At 37.7% G+C, this 23,158-nt stretch overlaps 4 protein-coding genes and 1 pseudogene across 5 annotated transcripts; all 5 read right to left on the reverse strand.

Moving 5' to 3' along the window:
- Window positions 1-164: 164 nt before the first annotated feature.
- On the reverse strand, window positions 165-2,283 carry LOC140782417 (uncharacterized). Of its 2 annotated transcripts, none has more exons than XM_073128970.1 (3): window positions 1,945-2,283; window positions 774-1,769; window positions 165-650 (listed from the first exon to the last, which is right to left on the reverse strand). In XM_073128970.1, exons 1-3 carry the CDS (start codon window positions 2,230-2,232, stop codon window positions 336-338), a joined length of 1,599 nt encoding a protein of 532 aa, XP_072985071.1. In that variant the 5' UTR covers window positions 2,233-2,283; the 3' UTR covers window positions 165-335. The 2 variants fall into 2 exon arrangements, with proteins under 2 accessions (XP_072985071.1, XP_072985070.1); XM_073128969.1 differs by having other exon boundaries at window positions 165-662.
- A 1,068-nt stretch (window positions 2,284-3,351) lies between these two features.
- LOC140782087 (protein trichome birefringence-like 37) lies at window positions 3,352-6,599 on the reverse strand. The gene is made up of 5 exons (XM_073128456.1): window positions 6,222-6,599; window positions 5,948-6,122; window positions 4,383-4,558; window positions 4,147-4,305; window positions 3,352-3,808 (listed from the first exon to the last, which is right to left on the reverse strand). The coding sequence occupies exons 1-5, from the start codon at window positions 6,512-6,514 to the stop codon at window positions 3,511-3,513; spliced, it is 1,101 nt and encodes a 366-aa protein (XP_072984557.1). The 5' UTR covers window positions 6,515-6,599; the 3' UTR covers window positions 3,352-3,510.
- Window positions 6,600-8,888: 2,289 nt separating this feature from the next.
- LOC140781407 (protein trichome birefringence-like 39) lies at window positions 8,889-9,695 on the reverse strand. The gene is made up of 3 exons (XM_073127356.1): window positions 9,424-9,695; window positions 9,163-9,322; window positions 8,889-9,071 (listed from the first exon to the last, which is right to left on the reverse strand). Exons 1-3 carry the CDS (start codon window positions 9,693-9,695, stop codon window positions 8,889-8,891), a joined length of 615 nt encoding a protein of 204 aa, XP_072983457.1.
- A 902-nt stretch (window positions 9,696-10,597) lies between these two features.
- On the reverse strand, window positions 10,598-12,194 carry LOC140781408 (senescence-specific cysteine protease SAG12-like; annotated as a pseudogene).
- Window positions 12,195-18,726: 6,532 nt separating this feature from the next.
- Window positions 18,727-20,888, reverse strand: LOC140782271 (fruit bromelain-like). Its single transcript, XM_073128753.1, has 2 exons — window positions 20,408-20,888; window positions 18,727-19,471 (listed from the first exon to the last, which is right to left on the reverse strand). Exons 1-2 carry the CDS (start codon window positions 20,844-20,846, stop codon window positions 18,870-18,872), a joined length of 1,041 nt encoding a protein of 346 aa, XP_072984854.1. The 5' UTR covers window positions 20,847-20,888; the 3' UTR covers window positions 18,727-18,869.
- Window positions 20,889-23,158: the final 2,270 nt, after the last annotated feature.

A 23,158-nucleotide genomic window follows, 5' to 3' on the forward strand; every position in this document is an offset into this window, starting at 1 on the left:
CACTCCTGATATATTAGTTCTCTTATTTCTAAGTTTCATTGGACACTGATCTTCGGCTGAAAAAAAATCGAAATAAATTCAAATGGTGTGTCTGATTGGGCCTCTTCAGCAAAATTGTGCTTAAAACTAGGCTCAGCCCAAATTCAACCAGACCCATGTTATAGTTGTGCACCAATCCAAGTAGCTTATTTCCTATTCAGGAGAAGCTTCCTACACTCGTGATCACAGCCGCACTTGGTTGCCAAAACCACCATTTTATTTACATTATTCGAAGTTGGAAACAAGCATTCACGCCAAAGTAGAGACAAGCTGAAAGCTTCTTACAAACTACCTATTCACTTCTTTGCCTCTTCCTGCTTCTCCTCAATAACCATCTCCTTGAAAGGCTTAACCAAAGGGTCCTCTCCAACAACCATCTCCTTGGCAGTTTGAGCAATTCCAACCACAGTAGCACCCACAGCTTCGCATACATCCCCAGCAATAGTTGTGCCTTCAGTGCTCTTCACTCCCACCATCACTACTGCTGGCTTCTCCGCAACCAACTCTTCTTTCTCCTGTTCTTTTCCTTGCCACTGCTTCCCTTCCTCTCCTTCCTCCTTTCGCTGCTCTTCGTGTCTCTTGTATTCCTCTCGACCAGTTGGTTCCTTCTCCTGCTCCCCAAGCTTAATGCAGTTTGCAATTTTGCAAAACAAAAAAGTTGCAAATAATACCAATTGACAACTTTGTCTAAACAAAAGAAGAATACCTTAGATTCTTCATATTTTTGACCATACCTTAGCTTCTTTAAGTTTTGGCAGAGCAACTTCTTTAGCTTTCTGAGGTAATTCTGTCGTCTTCTCCTTCACTTCCCCTGCTTTTCGCTCTGCAGTCTCCTTTGCTCTGTCAGTTGTAAGCTTCGCTGCCTCTTTCGCCTCCTCTGCCTTTTGTGCAGCAATCTCCTTGGCTTTTTGCACAGACTCACCAGTAGTATCCTTTGCCTTCTCTGTCTTCTCCGCCGCATAGTCCTTAGCTTTTTGCATAGTTTCAGCAGTAGAACTCTTCGCTTGCTCTGCTTTCTCCCCTGCATACTCCATTGCTCTACGACTCGCCTCCTTCGCCGCCTCCGTTGCCGCCCCGGCCTTCTCACCCGTTGTCTCCTTGGCCGTAGCAAACTTCTCGCTGGTGGTTTCCCCGGCGCTTGACGCCATGTCCTTCGCCTTCACCGCAGCTTGCTGCGTGTACTCTGCGGCGGATTTACCAACGGTCACGGTGAGATCCTTGGTTTTCTCAGCCGCCACCTTCGTATACTCTGCAGCGGTCTTGCCTGTGCTCAAAGTGACATCCTTCGCCTTGACGGCTGCTTGCCTTGCGTACTCTGCGGCGGTCTCCCCGGTCTTTAGAGTGACATCCTTTGCCTTCTCCGCTCCTTGTTTTGCATACTCTGCAGCAGTCTCGCCGGTTTTTAAGGTTAAATCCTTTGCCTTCACTGCTCCTTCCTTTGCATACTCTGCAGCAGCCCCACCGGTTTTTAAACTTACATCCTTTGCCTTCACTGCTCCTTCCTTTGCATACTCTGCAGCAGTCTCGCCGGTTTTTAAAGTTAAATCCTTTGCCTTCACTGCTCCTTCCTTTGCATACTCTGCAGCAGCCCCACCGGTTTTTAAAGTTACATCCTTTGCCTTCACTGCTCCTTCCTTTGCATACTCTGCAGCAGTCCCACCGGTTTTTAAAGTTACATCCTTTGCCTTCACTGCTGCATGGGATGCAGTGTCCTTGGCCACTTCAAATCCCTAATTTAGAACACAAGATATCAAATCCGCTCTCTTGTAAGATTACAATACAAAAAAAACAATCCAGTTTATCGCAAAAGATCAGAACAACTCTCGTTAAGCTTTCACCAAAAAAAAAAGAAAAAAAAAGGAATTAAAAACACATAAGATTTGAGAAAAATATTAGAGTAAACACCTGACGACCCTTCTCCACCGTCAATTCCTTCGCCTGCGTTCCCTTTTCGGCCGCGTACTCCGCAGCGACATGCACGCCTTGCACAACCGACGCCTTGGCCTCGGTGCCCTTCGCCGCCACGTACGCCGTCGTGGCGCCGACGGCGTGGGTGACGGTCTCTTTGGTGTCGTGGAGTGCAGCCGAACCCGACTCCTTGGCTTTGGCGTAGCGCTCTTCCGCAGCGCGAATGGACTCGGTAGAGTTCTGTTGCGCTTGGCCTCGATACTGGCCGATCTCTTCTGGAGACATACTTGTTTGTTGAGTCGTGCGCTCTTCTTGCTCCGAAGAGCCCTTCTTGATTTCTTGCTGTGAAGCCATTACCGACTATTCACGTAGTAGTACGTTGATGGATGGGCAGCGAAGGATGGGATCCAGTCATGGAAATGGGAAGACGTTTTAAGAAGATGGGACGATAGCTGTTTGGAGAGGCTGTTGAGACTCCGAGTTGACACGTGTTGGAGGGAGAAGCACACGTGTTCATGGGATGAGTGATGCGACGCATGGGGGTGATTGAGATCACGTAGGATACTTCACTAGTGGACGATTTCATGATGGAGATGAACAGATGATAAGAGCGAGGAAGTATAAGTTGGTGGGTTGGATTAATCCACTCTACATCCGAATATTGTCAAATATAAATCCATATTTTGTTTGGTGGGATGCATATTTCTTTAAGCTATATATACAGATGCATTAGCTTCTGACATGATTTAAATTAGAAGATAAACTCCACTTACTGTAGCAGAAATCTTACTCGATCAATGCATACATGTGGTTTTCTTTTAGACTAAGCATGAGACTCATGTCTATTAATTAGTAGGTTCCAAATTGATTACAGTAAGAGCTAGGCCAGTAGATATTAGTAGATCACTAATATGTTTTGAGTTCTGGACTAATGGGGTGATTTCTTCTTTAATATGGTGATTTGATTTGATAATAAAGAAGGTGGTGGCTTACTCTTTAGAACAAATACCATGTACACTGGGCTGCCGTATTGCAGTTAGAGATGGATAAAAAGGCCGAGAAAATCAGAAAGGAATAATTGGGCCTTTTCTTTAACAATCCTACAACTGACACTGTTGGCTAACACTTTCTTTAGACTTGGTTTTCCTGGAAACTAGAAGACAGGATTAGGATTTAGTGTGGGTGGACATTGTTCAAATTAATCTGAGCATATTATTGAGGGCATGTTAACTCATCTATCGTGTGCATATGATGCTTATGACCGCACGCACTCTAATCTTACAATCCTTTATATACTTTATTTGGGATGCGATCATGACCTTCAAATGCACATTGATATACTAATGCACATATGGTGCGTTCATAGAATTGCACTTGAATGAAGGAAAAATAAAAGCCAACAACAAGAAGAACAATTTAGTAATATCATTCAATAATATCGTCCTTGATTTGGCCAATTTATTTGTTAAATACATAAGATCTTAGACGGATAATATCACTTCTTGAGATATATGATGTATAAGAATGTTTATTTCTTATTCATATTCTCCTATAACTTTGCCCTCACTTCCAAGAAAGAATGGCCGCGTATAATAATTGATTCCACGTATCAGTAAGGCCAGCAATGCACCAATGGCTGCAGTCCTCACGCAACTGGATTCCATTGTACTTAGAAGGATGAGCATCTTTTCTGAGCTGTGACAAGAATGATATGTCCAACAGATACACTGGCTTTGACATGGAGTGCAACACATTCTTCACAATGGCTTCTTGTGGCATTGGACCTGCAGGATAAGTTGAGGAATTGAGTGGTTTTGTTTGTCCTGCGCAACTTTGCCCTGGCTCGCCCCAATCTTGCCCACTGGAATGTAGCAGTAAGACAAAAGAATCGTGTATCAGACAGAGGCCCGTTTGGTTTGCTGTGCTTGTAAATACCTGCATCGTTCTCTTCTTTCTCTTTTATATAGCATACAACTAATCAAGCGATTTATATATAGATCTCTAAAGCAGGCAATGGACAACTAACATTGGCTTTTGTTTGAAACATATGGGAAGATACCAAAGGAGGGGAAATAGACAAATCGTGCATATGGTATAAGGTTAAGACATAATAAATGCATGGCATGTGAACTTGAGTCCAGAGTCTTCATGTTTGATTAAAGACAACAGATTCCATCTGAACTGGTGATGTACACTTACTGGTAATGATCTGGAGAGACACTCTGGTAGAAGACCTTAGTGGTGGCAGGATTGACATTGGAATCTACCCATTTGGCCCACGTCTGCAATGCCTTGGAGAAAGCCACAGTTCGATCCATGTCTGGCATTATGTTTTTACCATCTTGCACAAAGTCCCATCTACTCGAAACAATTTAAATCATATTGTTAAGCATTTCTACATGTATCAACGTAGTAGCTAGTGCTCACGTACTTACGGTTGTGAGGGCCCACGGCGAGGCCACCAATGCCATGTGTTGAAGATTAGCACGTCTGCTCCGAGCCATACATGACCAGCTTGGATGGAGTCGAGCTTGAGCACCCTCCCAATTTTCTCTCTCACTATGTCCACCAAGTAATGGGAGAGGTAGTACATCATGGTAACATTGTAATCCTACAACGTAAATTCCTTCTCTTAATATATATATGTGATCAAGAAAACCAAGAGCACAAACTGCTCAGGCTCGTCTTCCTAACTATGGATAGCTATTAAGCATAAGATTATACTTTAGGAGAGCTAGCCCATAGAAGAATGTTTTCTCTTAAATATACGCAATATTAGAGTAACACTTATGGATCTACAAAATGTGCATGAAGTAGGTTACTATGCATATACTATGTCCTTCTCATGCACCGGATGACATCATGAAGGATTATATATTGGTGGATGCTGGAGGAATATGATGCACATCTGCCGACACTAACATCCAATTCACACATGAATCATGGTGAACTGTGCTTCATAACATTTTGTCATGAACACACTATATATTTTATTACCATCTAGCATTTAAATGAATAAGAATCCCTTGTTATGTTTTGAGAAAACTACACCAAACTACTAGTCAAAGAAAGGCTAATAGAATTTTAGAGAAAATAAGTATTTATTTTATTAATATTATCTTCTAGAGGCAACATCTTGTGACCACTTAATTGACTGAGAAAAGATGCTCAAAAGAAGAAAAAAATGGTCCCAAAGAAATATACAATATCAACTACTAGTCTACTTAATTAAATTAAATGTAAAACATTGAAGTGCGAAGTGGAAACCACCTTTTAATATGGCTGCTAAGAAGTCACTATCCTAGATTTAATTTCTCTTTGGACAAAAATCCGACCGGCCAGCCCATTTATAACACGAGGACATATTTATGAACCCATTAATTTGTTTATAACATAAAATTAAATATGTTTATAATTAAAAAAAAAAAAACTAATTTACAGTTCAAATAAATTCGCTTATAATTTGAATGACTTAAAGTTGAATAATTCATGACGTGTATAACTTGATTAATAAATAAATTGCATTCATATTTAAATTTTTTAACATATTTAATATATGGGTTATATTTGTGTTTGCATCATAATGACTTAAACTCGGACGTGACTAGATCCTCACCAGACTAATAAGTGAATTCGGATAGGATTATATATCCCAACATTCCTACCTAATAAGTAATATCTTTAACAACATTTTTGATTAACTGATCATCTAATCATGAGTTTATGCTCACACGAGATGGATGGCGACGTGATACAGATGATGTAGCAGTCCATATGAGCCACAAATTTGTGACGCGTTAGTTCTATATATGCTTCATGTGGCAATTGCATATTTTTCTTCCTTTTACGTATTACTCCAAAATTAGTGTGATGTTAGTTAAATGTATCATTTTAACTTTATCATAGACATCGGATGATAGAAATACTCACAGATTAACTGAGGTTTATGGTTTAAGGTAAAAACGTCTTAAAAATATCAATAGAGTTTCTTTACACCTACCTCGAACTTTATGGAAGAAAGTATTCCCATCCCAGGCGAGCTGGTCCAGCTTGCGTTCGGCGCCGCCGAGTGCAGCAAGCAAAGCATGGACTCGTACTGGTTCGCACTCAACGAGTCACCAACGAACATTATTCTCTTCCCACTCCATCTCCTCAGCAACTCCTTCCCATCAAATCTATCCGCAAAAAAAAAAAAAAGAGAGAAGAAAACAATCAAAATTTGATCCCCTTCGGAAATCATCAAAATTGCAACGAGTTTAGCATCAGCAACCAACCTTGTCAGCTCACACGAATTGGGCTTCCATCGATATTTGAGATAGAATTTATCTGGTCGACCATACTTTATGCAATCGAACTCCTTGCGGATAAACGGGCAATTTGAAGAGTCATATATTGGATATGACTCGTCGTAGACCCAGTTTCCAGCGAACGGGTTGCAATCGGAGATCACTCCCTTGCTCTTAGAGGGCCTGGAAGCAACTCCACGTTGAAATAAGAATGGAGAAAGAGATACTAGACCGCAGAAGAAGAGAAGAGAACCCAAGCTTATGTTGGATTTGGATCTCATAATTGAAGGGGGTGAGGGGAGAGAGAGAGAGATAAAGAGAGAAGTGGGCAAATTGGCTGGGTTTTGTCCGATATATAGTCTACGGTATGTAGCCATTTGCGGACGTATTCGGTATTGGATTCTTATGGGCGTAGCGAGTTTGGTGAAAGGTGCGAATAATGTGGGAGTGGAAGGCAGGAATATATTTTATTTAATTGGCGTAACAAACAGCGAGCCAATCATCACTTACTCAATCTAATATCTTTGATCAGCTCTGCTTCCTTTCGTCGACGTGGATTGGGATGTTGACAAACACTGTCTTTTTTGTGAATCTCCTTTCCCATTCCTTCCTATGGTGAAAGATTTGCTTGGCCAGATACATTACTTAGAAGAAAGTGCATGAAGATTGATACGCTTCCTCTATTTGTCCTCACTTTATTCTGATACCGTATATATGAGATGCACTAATGGAACAATGATTGGCAAAAGTCATGTAGTTATGGATGCCCACAGCTTAAATCTTAGTTAAGGCATATCTAATATGTCCAAATCTTTTGGGCCCTTATGCAAGCATGTGAAGAACTTGGACGTACCCACCTATTTACAGCCCATTGCATTTGGTCTTTGTTGACTTGCGAAACAGAAGAATAAAGAGAAAAGGGGTAAAGGGCCAATTGCTATTGGAGATGTACAACCTGCAGCTGTATTTGGAGCCTTGGAGATAACTTTGAACTCAGTGCATTATATATATGGAATTAATTTGTTTCATTACATGCTACATGGCCTCTTTTATAGCATACGCAGTCTCCTCCTCTCAATAACTCTTAAAAAGACTAAACAAGTAGCACACTCTAGTCGAAGATATTCTTTAAAAGTACAAAAATAGTTTTTTATATCACTATTTTTATAATATTTATGATTTGATTCAGATAGATTGCCGTTTTATAATTTTTTTTAAGAATTGAAGGCATCTAAGAATGGAAGGAAGATTTTGGCTATTTCCTAAGATCTCCTATAAATATTACTTCCTTCGCGGGTCCAAACTAACAAGGACAGCTTGAAATAGTTGGTTCCATGTATCTGGAAGGCCAGGAAGACACCAATGGGTGCAGTCGTTGCGAGATCGTATTCCATTGTATGTTGATGGATGGGCATCTTTCCTGAGCTGCGAGAGGAAGGTAATGTCCAAGAGATGCACTGGCTTTGCCATCTTCCTCAGCACTTGCTTCACAATGGCTTCTTGCGGCATAGGGCCGGTAGGGTATCTTGATGCGTTTAACAATGGACGTGTTTGTCCTTTGCATGTCCCTGCCTTTGCCTCCCCCCAAGTTTGTACACTAAATTTTATAAAACGAAGAGCAAATAAAAATCAAGAAATTAAACAAAAAAAAAAATTATAGGAGCCGAATTAAAAAAAAAGGAGTTCTAAAATAGATTTTTAAGGAAAACAAAATAAAACCTAGAGAATTTTACAAATAAGTCTCTATATTTTTCTTATTTTTTTATTAACACCTTGTTTTTAAAGATTTTGTAACTCTACTTTTTTTTTCTTTATAATTTTTATATAATATTCTACGTTGCTTTAACTAAGTGATATTAATTCTATTATATAATTTATATAACTGTACATATTATATTACTAAAATACTTTTAAAAGTTCTAATCTAACCCAAGAAACTAAGCCATATCCCATTAAACATAATCATCTTCCCTAAGCTAAATAAACTGAATCCTCTTTCCCAAAATTGAATCTGTCCCACTAAATCTAAATTATATTTCTCAAAACTAAATCCTACCCTATTAAATCGAAATCCGCTACCTTAAAATTAAAATCTACCCCCACAAAATTAAAATCTCCTTCCCTAAACTAAACCCTCTTTCTCAAGAGTTAATCTAGATATTTTATAAATTATTTAGTATATTTTAACATAATATATTTCTTTACTAATACTCTTATTCTTGGCTATGGTTCTACATGAAAATTATAGAAAAAAATTGAGAGATCAAATTATAAAATCCTCAAGATAGGGTGTTAATTAGAAATAAAATATAGGCTGTAATTTGTAAAAAAAATTTAAAAACTATTATAGGATATCTAAAAAATATAGGACAAAAATAATTTAAAGGTTCATGGAATAATAACAATCAAGTATGTGGGAACTTACTATGGATGTGAGGGAGAGACACCCAAGTAGAAGACTTTGGTAGTAGTTGTATCGACAGTAGTATCTACCCATCTGGACCATGTTCCTAGTGCCATCCAAAAAGCTCTAATGCGATCCATGTCTTTGAGTATCATGCTCCCATGTTGCACGTAATCCCATCTACAACACCACAAGTAAGTAATCCCGAAGCTAATCAAGTTAATTAACGTACATAATTGGGGTCGGAGTAATCACGGTCGAGTGGGTCCAACTCGAGTCCACCAATGCCACGTGTTAAAGATGAGGACGTTTGCACTGCGCCATATTGCGTTTCCAGTTGCCATGGAATCAAGCTTGAGAACTCGTCCGATTGGCTCTTGGACGATGTCGACCAAGTAATGGGAGAGATGGAGTATAACGCTCATGTCATAGCTCTGCATCCAGGCATTAATATCAATATTAATATCGAGTAATGGATCAATTTAACTACGTACAGAGATGTAAAGACACCACCAAAAATCTGACAGTAGTGACGTCGCCCTCTGTGATCATAGTATATTTTACACGTGGATTTACGGCATAAATCACGCAAAGCATCGACTCGTACTGATTCACACTCAACGAGTCACCAACAAACATTACTCTCTTCCCCATCCACTTCATAATAAACTGCCTGCCATCAAGCCTACACACAAATTTTCTATCATTTATTTCATCACATCATATACTAACTGCCAAAAAATAAGAAGAGAGAGAGAGAGAGAGAGAGATAGAAAAGAAACTGGCCTCTGGAGTCCACAAGTGTGGGGTTTCCATTGATATTTGAGGTATTCTCTATCAGGGCGGCCATATTTAACGCAATCGTACTCCTTACGAATAAAGGGACAACTCTTTGAGTCATAGAGCACTGGTTTGGAGTAGTCGTAGACCCAGCTCCCATTGAAAGGGTTACACTTTCCACTGCCGCTGGGCATGTTGACCTCTGGCATCGAACCTTGTACAGAAGCAACATAAGAAGCAAAAGCAATGTAGAAGAGGAGAGGAGAACCGAATCCCATTTTGGGTTATGAGGAAGAGAATTAGATACGTTGAAGGTGAGAATAGTAATGGTTAATTTATATGTCTGGAGTACTAGTTTGGTTAATATGAACATTGACGCTACCGTTTCATATGTAGAATTTTTACGTTATTAATATAATTAAGAGTTGAAAACAATAAACTGATTCATTTACTTTTTTTCTTAGGCAATGGAGTTCAATAAATTACTTTTGGAGTAAATTATATTAATTTTATTTAGAAATAAATTTAACCGAACGGAACAAAAATGAAATACATTTAATCTTTCTTGTTTGGAACGATCGAGGTAGGAAACTTTTTTAAATCAGACGTATCCCTGATTGCTTTTTAAACCTATAGGAATTTATGGTAAAAATATGTATAAAAAGAAGATTTTTCATGTAAAGATACAAAATAGTTTTTTCAAACTATTTTTATAATATTTTAAACAATATTGAAATCTAATATTGCTTCAGATACTATGCTATAAACTGTGTATGCATCGAGTATATATTCAGACACATGTAATTCTTTTAGTTCATACTCAATAAAGCTTAAATATGAAGTAAAATTTGATCCTACCTATTTTCACCCGTGTCTAGAAATAAACTTGAGTTTGAGCAGCTCGCGGGCCCAGAAGTTTCTTTTTTGACATTTTCTCCAAACATGAACGTTATACTAATATAATGCACATCTTTTATTTACTAATCCAGCACACAACACTACTTTACATGTGAGTCCTATATACCATTTTTTAGATTACCAAGTAAACAAGATATATACAGATTAATAAAACAATCACTCGAGAGAGAAGGAAACCGAAATGAAATATGCAATTTGCCAATCTACACTGCAAATCCTAATTTCAAGCCAAGCCCTTCATCAATTAGTTACTAATAAATCTTCAGATAATTGGGAATGAAGCGTCCATGGCAATACCACACAACCCTTCTTCAGCATCCACATCCTTTTGCATTAGTATGTAACCACCATCACCCCATGACTCGCCCCATGAGTTCTTCACTATCCAGTGGCTCGTTCCATCAGTATCTTCTCCATGACCAACGATTGTAACAGCGTGACTGAGCTCAGTCCCACAAGCTCCTGCATAGATAGATACCACCACCGTAGAATTTGAAGTCTTGACCGCCTGCGTCAATCGCAACCGAAATCGGCTTTCATGTGCAGCTCTTCGTTGTTCTCAGGCACCATGTTATAACCGGTGATAGAAGCTGCAGGTTGAGATAGTTTTGAGAGATCACAGGTGCGTTGACTCCTGCGGAGGGATAGTTACTTTCGGTCAGTAGCCCGCCAGTTTCCATGGTGAACGAGAAAGCCTTTTCCGGCCAACCGCCTTCGCATCCACAATTGGTATAATCGCAGTGGACAAGTAGTTGCTCTGATAAATATATCAATGTTCCTGTTTTGATTTGGAGAATTCCCTAGCTCCATTGCTGCCGCCACGGAGAATGCTCAACAATTTCCTATATATGGCACATATACTTAATTAGTACAAAACTACGACAAAAGGGGTGCATATATGTCATGTTGCTAACGTTATATTTATTGATTACTGATGGTAAAATTACTGGAACAAGATGTCGATATATATATATATATATATATATATACATAAAAATTATACTTCTTAGGGAAATTTATAAAACTATCATTTATATTTTTCTCTTATTATTATTAACATTATACTATATTGGTGTTTATCATTCAACTCCTATTTTTAATTTTTTTTTCATTTCCGCAGAAACAACCTAGTCTTATTCTGCCTAATCTAGAGTTAGCACAGAGACGAGGTTGATCTAAATATTCTCGTTTTAGTCACCCTCATACTACTAAGGTGATAAAAGGATGGAGAAGGATAAAAATGTAAGAGGAAACAATTCCTAAGGCCAAAACAGGGGCAGTGCAATGCCTTAACAAGCAGTAAAGGTCAAACTCAGAAGCCACGTCCGATGCTTCTACTATTTCCTGCCAATTTTGAAAGGGACGGGATATCTCTATTCCATCGGTTGCAATCGTGCTAAATTTATCTCAGAGTATCTTTAATATAACAAAAGCAAACCTCAAGGGTCGAATGAGAAGTAATAACAAGAGCAAAGTATAGGTTGTAAATTATAAAATTCTCTACTTATTATTCACTAATGCATGGAACCTGGAAGGCCCATGTTCTTACCACATTGCTCTTGGTCCTTGACGTCAGTCATTACACCTCTGGCCCTCCAATCGATACTCATGGATGGGCTCGTCGTTGAGTAGATGAAGGGCGCCGTCGATGGCGCCGAACTTTCGAGAGGCTTACAACCTGTGTACGTGGCGAGGAACTCCTCGTTAGTCAGGTCGGCCAACTTGTTAATGGCGAAGATGAGTTTGAACCTTGCAGTTCCATAGTTGAATGCTTGGATGTAAAGGAAGTTGTCCTTAAATATCTCGAAGCGTTTTAGCTGCACCTTCGGGTCCTTGTAAACCTTGCCATATTTACTCATGAACTCCTCAAATTTTTTTTACAAGTGTGCCCTGATCAATATCTCGTCAAGACCAAGAGAGGCTACATACAGGAGGAGTAGACCAGAATGTGCAAACGAGGGCTGAGAGAACTAAGAGGCGAAGCAAGGAAGCCATGAGAGCCCAAAAGGATTTCGTTTAGTTTGTTTGTGTGGTTGAAGCTCCCTACTAAATGGGTTAGGTTTTGTTAAAAATTGATTTAAATTCAGTTTTCAACAATTTCAGCATGTATCAGTATTTGTATGCTAGTGCGTTCGAACGGACCCTGGGGGCATTCGAACGCGGGTTCCAGACAGAGACTAGGTGATGCAGGCGTTCGAACGGCCCAGTCGCGTTCGAACACAAATCCCAACCCGAGAGCTGTCTTTGATGCAGACATTCGAACGCCCCTTTGGTTCTGCTGTATTGTTATTGGGTGCGTTCGAACGCGCCCCCGAAGGCGTTCGAACGCAACGCAGAAAACCCTCAAATCTGAACCTGCCTATAAATACTAAAGTGTGTTTTTAGGACTTGGTAGTTGGAAGAACATTTATGAGAGTTGAGTCACCATTATATTGAGAGTGGTTAGAATTGTTAAACTCTTTGTAAATGAGAGATTTACAAAATAAAAAAGATTGTTCTGTCCGTGGATGTAGATGTTGGTAATTTCATGATTTTGACATGAATATTTTATTAATTTTGAGCTAAGTTTTAAGTGGGGCCCACACATTATTTATAATGGTTTAATGGTGGAATCAATTTAGCTCAAAGCATACTTTATTGTCATATATTCACTTAATCAAATTCATGAAGAGAAGTGAATGATAATTGGCTCTAAAGTGGGTATCATGGCAATGGGAAATAAAGGAAAGTAAGTTTAGTACCATATTGGATATTTGAGAAATGTTAGTATGGTATATAAGCAACAAACTTCCTATGGGCTTTGGGCCCCAAAAGGGGTACCTATTTTGTGGGTAAAGGTTACTATGCAACCTAACACACACACGCGCGCCGCCCGGCCCGGCTCGGCTAGGTTCGGTTCGGTTCGCACGCATGGGTCAAAGTCCAATTTTATTTTTTGCCTGATACGGGTTCTCCAGAAGCAATCGGTGGAGGGCGAATTGGTCTTAAGGAGATACTATTCAGAATTTATATTCTGAAATCTGTAAGTTTATTTTTAATTTATTTTGATCGGATTTTTTGGAATCAGATTGTTATCGCCAACAATCTTAAGACCAACCTTCTTTTAGATGGCTGAAATAGTAAAGAGTACTATTTCCCCTATCACTGCTCCTCCAGTACCTACAGTTCATGGAGAAAAGCCTGAAAAATTCTGTGGTGCAGAATTTAAGAGATGGCAACAGAAGATGCTATTTTATCTGACCACCTTGAATTTGGCTAAATTCTTACATGAAGATGTGCCTGAACTCCGAAAGGAGGAAACTGATAGGCAAGTAGTTCTTTGCAAAGGGATGCGTGGAAGCATGCCGACTTCCTTTGCCGAAACTATATCCTCAATGGACTGGACAACTCGTTGTATAACGTGTATAGTTCAAGTAAAAACGTCTAAGGAATTATGGGAATCTTTAGACAAGAAGTACAAGACAGAAGATGCCGGTGCAAAGAAATTTGTAGTCGGTAAATTTCTTGAGTACAAGATGGTTGACACTAAACTAGTGATTAACCAGGTGCAAGATCTTCAAGTAATAATTCATGAGATTCATCTTTGAAGGGATGGTGATTAATGAATCATTCCAAGTGGCGGCTTTTATAGAAAAACTGCCACCATCTTGGAGGGATTTCAAAAATTACCTAAAACACAAACGCAAGGAAATGACACTTGAAGAACTTATTGTCAGATTGAGGATTGAAGAAGACAATCGTACTGCTGAAAAGAAAATTGGAAGCCAGTACGTATCAAAGGCAAATGTTGTGGAGTCCACAAAGGACAAGAAAAGGAAGCACACTGGCGAAGGCTCTAAAAGTGGCAATGCAAAGAAGTTCAAGGGCAAATGTTACGTCTGTGACAAACAAGGGCATCGTGCTCAGGACTGCCGCTTGAGGAAAAAGAAGGAAAACTCAAAGAAGGAGAACTCTGAAAAGAAGAAGCCACAAGCCAATGAAATAGAACACCTTCGTTCTGATGTTGATGATATGCACCTCTCTGCTGTTGTCTCGGAAGTAAACCTGATTGGTGGTAATCCTAAAGAATGGTGGGTAGACACTGGAGCTACTCGACACATTTGTGCCAATAGGTGGATGTTTTCGTCTTATCAAACTGCGACAGATGAAAAACTTTACATGGGCAATTCAGCAACTTCCAAGGTGGAAGGAATAGGAAAGGTTGTGTTAAAATTGACTTCAGGAAAAGAACTTACTCTTAATGATGTAATGCATGTGCCCGACATTCGAAAGAATCTGGTTTCGGGATCATTATTGAGTAAGAAATGGTTTAAGTTGGTGTTTGAGTCTGATAAGTTTGTACTTATCAAAAATGGCATGTATGTTGGAAGGGGCTACTTGTCAAATGGCCTCTTTAAGATGAATGTAATGACTGTAACTCCAAAAATAAATAAAGAAGAATCTTCTTCTTACTTGCTTGAGTCTTATGAAATTTGGCATGGTAGATTAGGACATGTTAATTATGGTACATTACGTAGATTAATTAATCATAACATATTGCCTAATTTCTATATTGATTTAAATAAAAAATGTGAAATATGTGTTGAAGCCAAATTGGCTAAGACTTCGTTTCATTCTGTCGAACGAAGTACAGAACCTCTAGAACTTATACATACTGATGTATGTGATTTGAAATTTATTCAAACTAGAGGTGGAAAAAAGTATTTTATTACTTTTATTGATGATTGCACAAGATACTGTTATGTGTATTTGCTAAGAAGCAAAGATGAGGCATTAGAAATGTTTATACATTTCAAATTAGAGGTTGAGAACCAACTTAGCAGAAAGATTAAAATGCTAAGAAGTGATAGAGGTGGTGAATATGAGTCACCATTTGCACAAATATGTGCAGAAAATGGAATTATTCATCAAATAACGGCTCCTTACGCTCCACAACAAAATGGTATTGCTGAACGTAAGAATATAACTCTAAAAGAGATGATGAATGCCATGTTAATAAGTTCTGGTTTACCCCAGAATTTGTGGGGGGAAGCTTTGCTTTCTGCAAATCACATTCTCAACCGGTTACCCCATAAGAAATTGGATAAAACACCTTATGAGTTATGGAAAGGTCGAGAACCTAGCTATAAATTCTTAAGAGTGTGGGGGTGCCTAGCAAAGGTTGCAATTCCAGTTCCTAAAAGAACAAAAATTGGACCTAAAACTATTGATTGTATATTCATTGGTTATGCTCATAACAGTAGTGCATATCGATTCCTGGTTCACAAATCAGATAATTCTGAGGTACATGAGAATACAATTATTGAGTCTAGGAATGCATCATTCTTTGAGAATACATTTCCATATAAATCTACATTAGAAATAAGTTCTCTCAAAAGAACTTATGAAAATAAGCATGACCAAGAGTCTATGCAAGAAGGAAATGATATTGAACCTAGACGAAGTAAGAGGGCAAGGACTTCTACGTCTTTTGGTCCTGATTTTCTAACATATTTGTTAGAAAAAGAACCTCAGAGTTATAAGGAAACAATGTCTACTCCTGAAGCTCCTTTATGGAAAGAAGCCATTGATAGTGAAGTTGAATCCATTTTGCAAAATCATACCTGGAATTGGTGGATCTTCCACCGGGTTGTAAACCTTTGGGTTACAAATGGATATTCAAAAGAAAGATGAAAGCAGATGGTTCAATTGACAAATACAAGGCGAGACTTGTAGTCAAAGGATATAGACAAACAGAGGGAATAGATTACTTTGATACATATTCACCTGTAACAAGAATAACATCTATCCGATTAATAATTGCTCTTGCGGCATTATATAATCTGGAAATACATCAGATGGATGTGAAAACTGCATTCTTGAATGGTGAATTAAATGAAGAAATCTATATGGAACAACCCGAAGGGTTTGTGGCTCCAGGACAAGAGAGAAAAGTGTGCAAATTAGTTAAGTCTCTTTATGGGCTTAAACAAGCACCTAAACAATGGCATGAAAAATTTGACTTAGTTATGATGTCAAATGGTTTTCACATTAATGAATGTGATAAATGCGTTTATGTGAAATGCACTTCAGATAATTATGTCATTGTATGTCTATATGTGGATGACATGATAATAACTGGTAGTAATATTAATGTCATTAAAGCTACCAAGAACATGTTGGCTAAAAAGTTCGATATGAAAGATATGGGAGTTGCAGATGTGATTCTTGGTATAAAGATCACTAAGGCAACTGAAGGGTATGTTATATCTCAATCACATTATATTGAGAAAATACTCGATAAATTTGATAAAGATAGTAGCAATATAGCCAGAACACCTATAGATGTGAATCTTCATCTCACAAAGAATACAGGTGTATGTATATCTCAGTTAGAATATTCTCGGATAATAGGTAGTTTGATGTACATCATGAATTGCACTCGTCCGGATATTGCGTACTCTGTGAGTAAACTGAGTAGATATACAAGTAATCCAGGCAGTGATCACTGGAAGGCGATAGTTAGGGTACTCAGATATTTGAGATACACCACTAACTATGGATTGCACTATTCAAGATATCCAGAAGTACTTGAAGGGTACAGTGATGCAAACTGGATATCTGATACAAAAGATACCAAATCCACGAGCGGATATGTCTTTACACTTGGAGGTGCATCTATTTCATGGAAATCTTCTAAACAAACATGTATAGCTAGATCTACTATGGAATCCGAATTCATAGCATTAGATAAGGCTGGAGAAGAAGCAGAATGGCTTCGAAATTTCTTAGAAGATATTCCTATGTGGCCAAAACCTGTGTCCGCAATTTGCATACATTGCGATAGTCAATCGGCTATAGGAAGGGCACAGAGTCAGATGTATAACGGTAAGTCACGACATATACGTCGTAGGCATAATACAGTGCGACAATTGATCTCAAATGGTATAATATCCATTGATTATGTAAAATCAAAGGATAACATCGCGGATCCATTAACTAAGGGTTTAACAAGAGATCGAGTATATTGTTCATCGAGGGGAATGGGTTTGAAGCCTACCACCTAGAGTAACGACACAACGGCAACCCAACCTAGTTGACTGGAGATCCCAAGATCTAGGTTCAAAGGGACAACCGAGTTGTGGGGGCGTTCTCTGAAATCACTAAGGAATTAAATTTCCTACACCTTTCCTATGATGACATAGTGATAAACCTGTACTAAGTGTTAGGGTAAGCATGTTTCATATCTCTATGTACAACGCTTTAGCTTGTTTCATATCTTTGTACAACGTTAGTTTTTTGAAGCTGTCATTCACCTTCTACTACGGGGGCGAGAGGCAGCAATGGCCCTAATAGGAGTACACAGGCATAAAGGGCTCAATGTCCAGTGGCATCATTGTGACCTCCATTGACTGAAGTACGAACAACCCTACAATACCATACTGCAACGGAGAGTAGAAAAAAAATGTAGATAATCTCTATCCATCAAAGAATGATCAGAAGGGAGGAAGGCAAGTTTCTAAGCCCTGCTAGTACAACAGGAAGAAATGCCACAAAAAAACTCCAAACCTATAGAACACCTAAGACCAATCCCAACCGATCAGAGCCCACGAAAGAGGCAACGGAGCTCCTCTTGCCTCCCTCCACCACACATCAGCTAAAGGACAACAGGAACAAAGGGAGAGAGGAGGTGGAGAGACCCAAAGCAACTCCCTCTTGTATCTCATCGTATCGACAAGCGGCACTAAGGACGACCGAGACCAAAATGGGTGAAGAGATGAAGGGGGAGGAGATGAGAGAGGAGAAGACCAATGATGAGGGTGAGGGGTGGTGCACTAGAATCCTCCCTTCATCGAAAACTGCCGTGCGATCTAAGAATAAAGAAATAAAAGAACGTAGAGGAAGAGAAAAAAAACAGAGCCACACAAGGACAAGAGACATCTTTGCTCCTCCTAGATAAGAGCTAAATGTGGGAAAATGGAGGAGGTTATAACTTAAGCCCCGTTAACTTTAATAATATATTTTTTTTAATTTAGAATACTTTTATTATCCTAAATAACAAGTAATATAATAATAGACATAATTTAGAATACAAATATTATTAATTAAAATTACATCTTATACCACACATTAAACTAATTATTAATTTATCCATGATATCTATCCCATTAATCTATTTTATATCAAATCAAATAATATTTATCATAATTTTATAAAAATTAAATAGATATTTTCTTTTATTTTATATCATATTAAAAGTAATTAATTATTACATTTTTATTCAGAATATAAGCGAACATAAAAGTATTTATTACTATATTAAATAATAACAAATAAAAATTACTATTTCTATTTTAATCATATTTTACATGTCAACGAGGCCTAAGATGGTAGCAATATGGAAAAGGAAGATAAAACGATAAACGTGCACATTTATTTACTAGTCAAACAGGGACAATTTCCTTCACGTACAATAATCTTAAGCAGTTCGATATTCCTTTATTCCAACTAAACAAGCATACAAATAAAACAATCAATGGAGAAAGAAAGAGAAATCATTTACTGAATCCTTGCATAACTGGGAATGAAGCTTCCATGGCAATACCACACAACCCTTCTTCAGCATCCACATCCTTTTGCATTAGTATGTAACCACCCTCACCCCATGACTCGCCCCATGAGTTCTTCACTATCCAGTAGCTCGTTCCATCGATACCTTCTCCATAACCAACGATTGTAACGGCGTGATTAAGCTCAGTCCCACACGGTCCTGTAAAAATACCACCACTGTAGAATTGGAACTCTTGACCGCCTGCATCGATCGCAACCGATACAGGTTGGTGGAACACAGCTTTCATGAGCAATTCTTCGTTGTTTTCAGGTACAATGCTGTAATCGATGATAGAAGCTACAGGTTGAGATAGTTTTGAGATATCGCAGGTGCCTTCAACTCCAGTGTAGGGATAGATAGCCTCAGTTGTTAGACCACCAGTTTCGATGATGAAAGAGAAGGCTTTCGCGGGCCAACCGCCGTTGCATCCATAGTTGGTATTATCGCAGTCGACAAGTAGCTGCTCTGATAAGGATATCAATGCTCCTGTTTTGATTTGAACGATCCCTTCCATTGCTGCCGCCGCGGAGAATGCCCAACAACTTCCTATATATGTAGCACATATGCTTAGTACAGCATCGAAGGCAAAAAGGTATATATATATATATATGTATATAATTACTTGCGTTGTTGTTGATTACTTAAAATAAAACTACTAGAATTTATAGTATACGTAATGATTCCAATTCCTAATATTTGTCTTATGCATGAACCATGAAAGGCACGACTACGGCTGACAAAATAAATGAGCAGCTTGGCTCTTGCTAGTTGAGCTGATTTTGAGCGGTTAATTTATGCTTGAAAAAAATTTGTTGAGTTAAAACAAGCTCATTTAGGCTCAGCTCAACAAAATTATATATATATATATATAAATGTATAATATGTAATAGTTAGATCGAGCTAAACTCGAATTGAGCTCGGCTGTGACTCGACTCAGGTTGGGCTCGGATTGAGTTGAACTGAACATCATCCAATACCAAATTTTGGCTCAAAAATAAAGTCCACTCTCAGCTCGTTTACATCTGTAGGCCCAACCGTATTAGTTGCAAAGTAGATTATCATTGGAAAATGGGTTAATTTCCTTGTATAGCATTCAGAATATCCTTATTTGGTTGTATACGCTTTCAAAGTCATAGTTTTAAAATAAATATTATTAAAGAAATAAATTTAGAATTATAAATTAAAATATCAATTATTTAACCGATGAAAATAATATATAAAATAATCTTGAAATGAAAACAAGAATAAAGGTTTAAATTTCTTATAAATTGACCAAATTTTAATAGTAAATTAGCTTTGAGGGCTATTCAAACGAAAAATAAGGTTTATAAGGGGGGTATATATCCACATAAAGAGGGGTATACCCATAATAAGATATTCTAGAGGAGTATACATATGAAAAAAAAAAAAAAGCCTTGTATTATCTGTAGTTCTCTTCTTAGTAAATTAATTAAATGGCATAAGAGCTGACCATATTCTTACCACATTGCTCTTGGTTCTTGACATTAGTCACAGCACCCCTAGTCCTCCAATCGATGGTTGCGGACGGGCTCGTCGTCTTGTAGATGAACGGCTTCGTCGGCGGTGCGGAACTCTTGAGAGGCTTATAGCCGGTGTGAGTGGCGAGGAACTCCCCATTGGTCATGTCGGCAAACTCGTTAATGGCGAGGGTGAGGTTGAACCTTCCGGTACCATTGTTGAATGCTTCGATGTACTGGAAGTTGTCCTTAAAGATCTGGAAGCGTTTCAGCTGCTCCTTGGCGTCCTTGTAAACCTTGCCATATTTACTCATGAACTCCTCAAACTTCTTCACGAGTGAGCCCTGATCAATATCGTCAAGGCCAAAGGAGGCTACAGGAGAAGCAGCCCAGAATGTACAAACGAGAGCTAAGAGAACTAAGAGACGAACTGAGGAAGCCATGAGAACTGTGAAGGCTTTTGTTTAATTTGTCTGTGAGGTTATAAGCTCCCTAGCTATTAGATGGGGTTTATATAGACACACATAGGCTTTTGCATAAGAACTCGTCAATCTTTTTGGTAGTTGCAGAAAGACTTCGTATTTGTCAATGGATCGAGGCGTAGCCGCCTCGATAACACAGTTGGCAGTCCTTTTTGGTGCTCGAGCGCGGTTTGAAGAAGTAAACCATAACGTGCTCTTCCTACCTAATGCTTTAATATATATAAAAAAAGTTTGTGCGAATCCTTCAATTGTCCCTGACTTCTTCTGAATTGCATCTTTAGATGCATAACTTTTAAAGTTTTTTGCATGGATATCCTCTATATTATTTTTGGTTACTTATGACTTTAAATAGAGGATGATGTGCTTAAGTAAGCGGAATGCTTAAAAAAAAAGGAATAAAAGTAATTTTCAATGGATTAAATTTAAGCTTTCTTTGGTTTGTGGAGTATCTTAGGGAAATCAGAGGTGTTATAAACTGTCTTTTTTTTTCTTTATATATCAAAATTATATAAATTAAGGGGTTGTTTGGAGTCATGTTTCTAAAGATGCTGCTTCAATATATATTGTAATTAAATATAGAATTTATATGATGTATCCCCTAAGCTAATATACTTATAAATTTTGGTATCCATTCAATTACGCTGATGCCAAAACACAGAACTGTTCATCTTCGTTAAGATAATATACTTATTTGATAGTTATTTGTTAGTGGCGTCTGTTTAATGCATTATCTACAAAAAATATTTAACCAAATATATTTCTTTTCCACGTATAAAGTGTCCAAGATGTTAAGAATAACGTGAAGAAATAATTCACATTAAAATAATAATGAATAATAAATATGTAAAAAGATTTAGTCCTTTGAACCTTATAAGAACCTTACAAGGGTTAAATTATAAGGTTTTTCTCAAATCCTTATTTATCTTTTATGGGACTCTTCCTCTTTTTCCACTGCACCTGCACTTCGCAAGCTTATTTTCACCCTATCTTTTCAAAGTCTTTGAGTATTTTATGGTTGCTCTTAAATTTTTTATACGTCTACTTTACTTTGAATATGCATCTAATTTATTTTAAAATTTATACACAAAATTAGGTAATGTTTTAAAATCAATATTCAAATAAATGATTTTTAAATATGAGTTGCTGACTAAATTAACAATCTACATAGAAATTCTAAATCCACTTAAAAAATTGCCAAGAACCAAGAAAAAACTTCATATAAAATTATTTTTGGGTTCAGCAACTTTCATACAAATTGTTGATTGGGAAGCGAATTATATGGGAAAAAAATTTCTGTCAAACTTTGCAAATTTTCGAGTAATTTAAAAAATTCCATATAAATTACTGATCCAATTATCAACTTATATTTAAAAATTACTTTATTGAGACAACGATTTTAAAAACGCACCTAGTATCATAGATATAAAATTAGAACCGTAAAACATGAGAGGGCTAGTTTGCTCAAAAACTCTTATCTTTTCACTCGGATATACTATTAGATTTATTTATTTTCTGAAAGAATGATATACTATTAGATCAGAATGAAAAGACTTAGTCACCAATCTCATCAGAATTAATATAATTCATGTTGACTAGTCATATTGGCATATCCATTTCCAGCTCTCCGTGGTGCATGAATTGGTCTACCAATCCTGCGTTTGGTTGGATAAGCTTAAATATCGGTATTAAACCCAAGACTTAAATATGTGACAAGGTTGCTACCCCGCGGGAAGTCTAATCTCCGCAATCGACCACATTCTCCATAGGGCCCTCTTTAAGATTATAATTGTTACTTTCATAATCCCAATCTTTTTTACTTAATTTCAATTTTCTTTTTCCAAGTCCTAGATTCAGGTAGTCCTTTAACTAGAGATTTTTCTTTTTTTTCCCCCGGAAATGATCTATTTTTCAGAAGTCTAAAAAGGCATACAACTTTCTTTGAAATAATGATGCAATTCCTGACCTAAAAATAGTATGCAATTTTTTAAAAAAAAAAATCTAAAAAGACCTTGTAGACCATATTTTGTAGTCAAATTGATCATATCTATTGATAGCTCTTAACATGGTATGCATTCATGACCTAATGCAACTTATCTAATAGCCAATCGTGAAATTAATGCAACCTAGTCACCGATCTGATCAGAATATATTGTTCATGAAGTCAAATTGGCATATCCATTACCAGCCTTAACAAGTGCATGAATTGGTCTACTAACCCTGCATTTGGTTGGATGTTTGGGCAAGGTGAAGATTATAATTGCTATTTTCATAAC

The sequence above is a fragment of the Typha latifolia genome, chromosome 2 (assembly GCF_019914945.1).
Source record: "Typha latifolia isolate L0001 chromosome 2, TyphaL0001v2, whole genome shotgun sequence".
Lineage (NCBI taxonomy): Eukaryota > Viridiplantae > Streptophyta > Magnoliopsida > Poales > Typhaceae > Typha > Typha latifolia.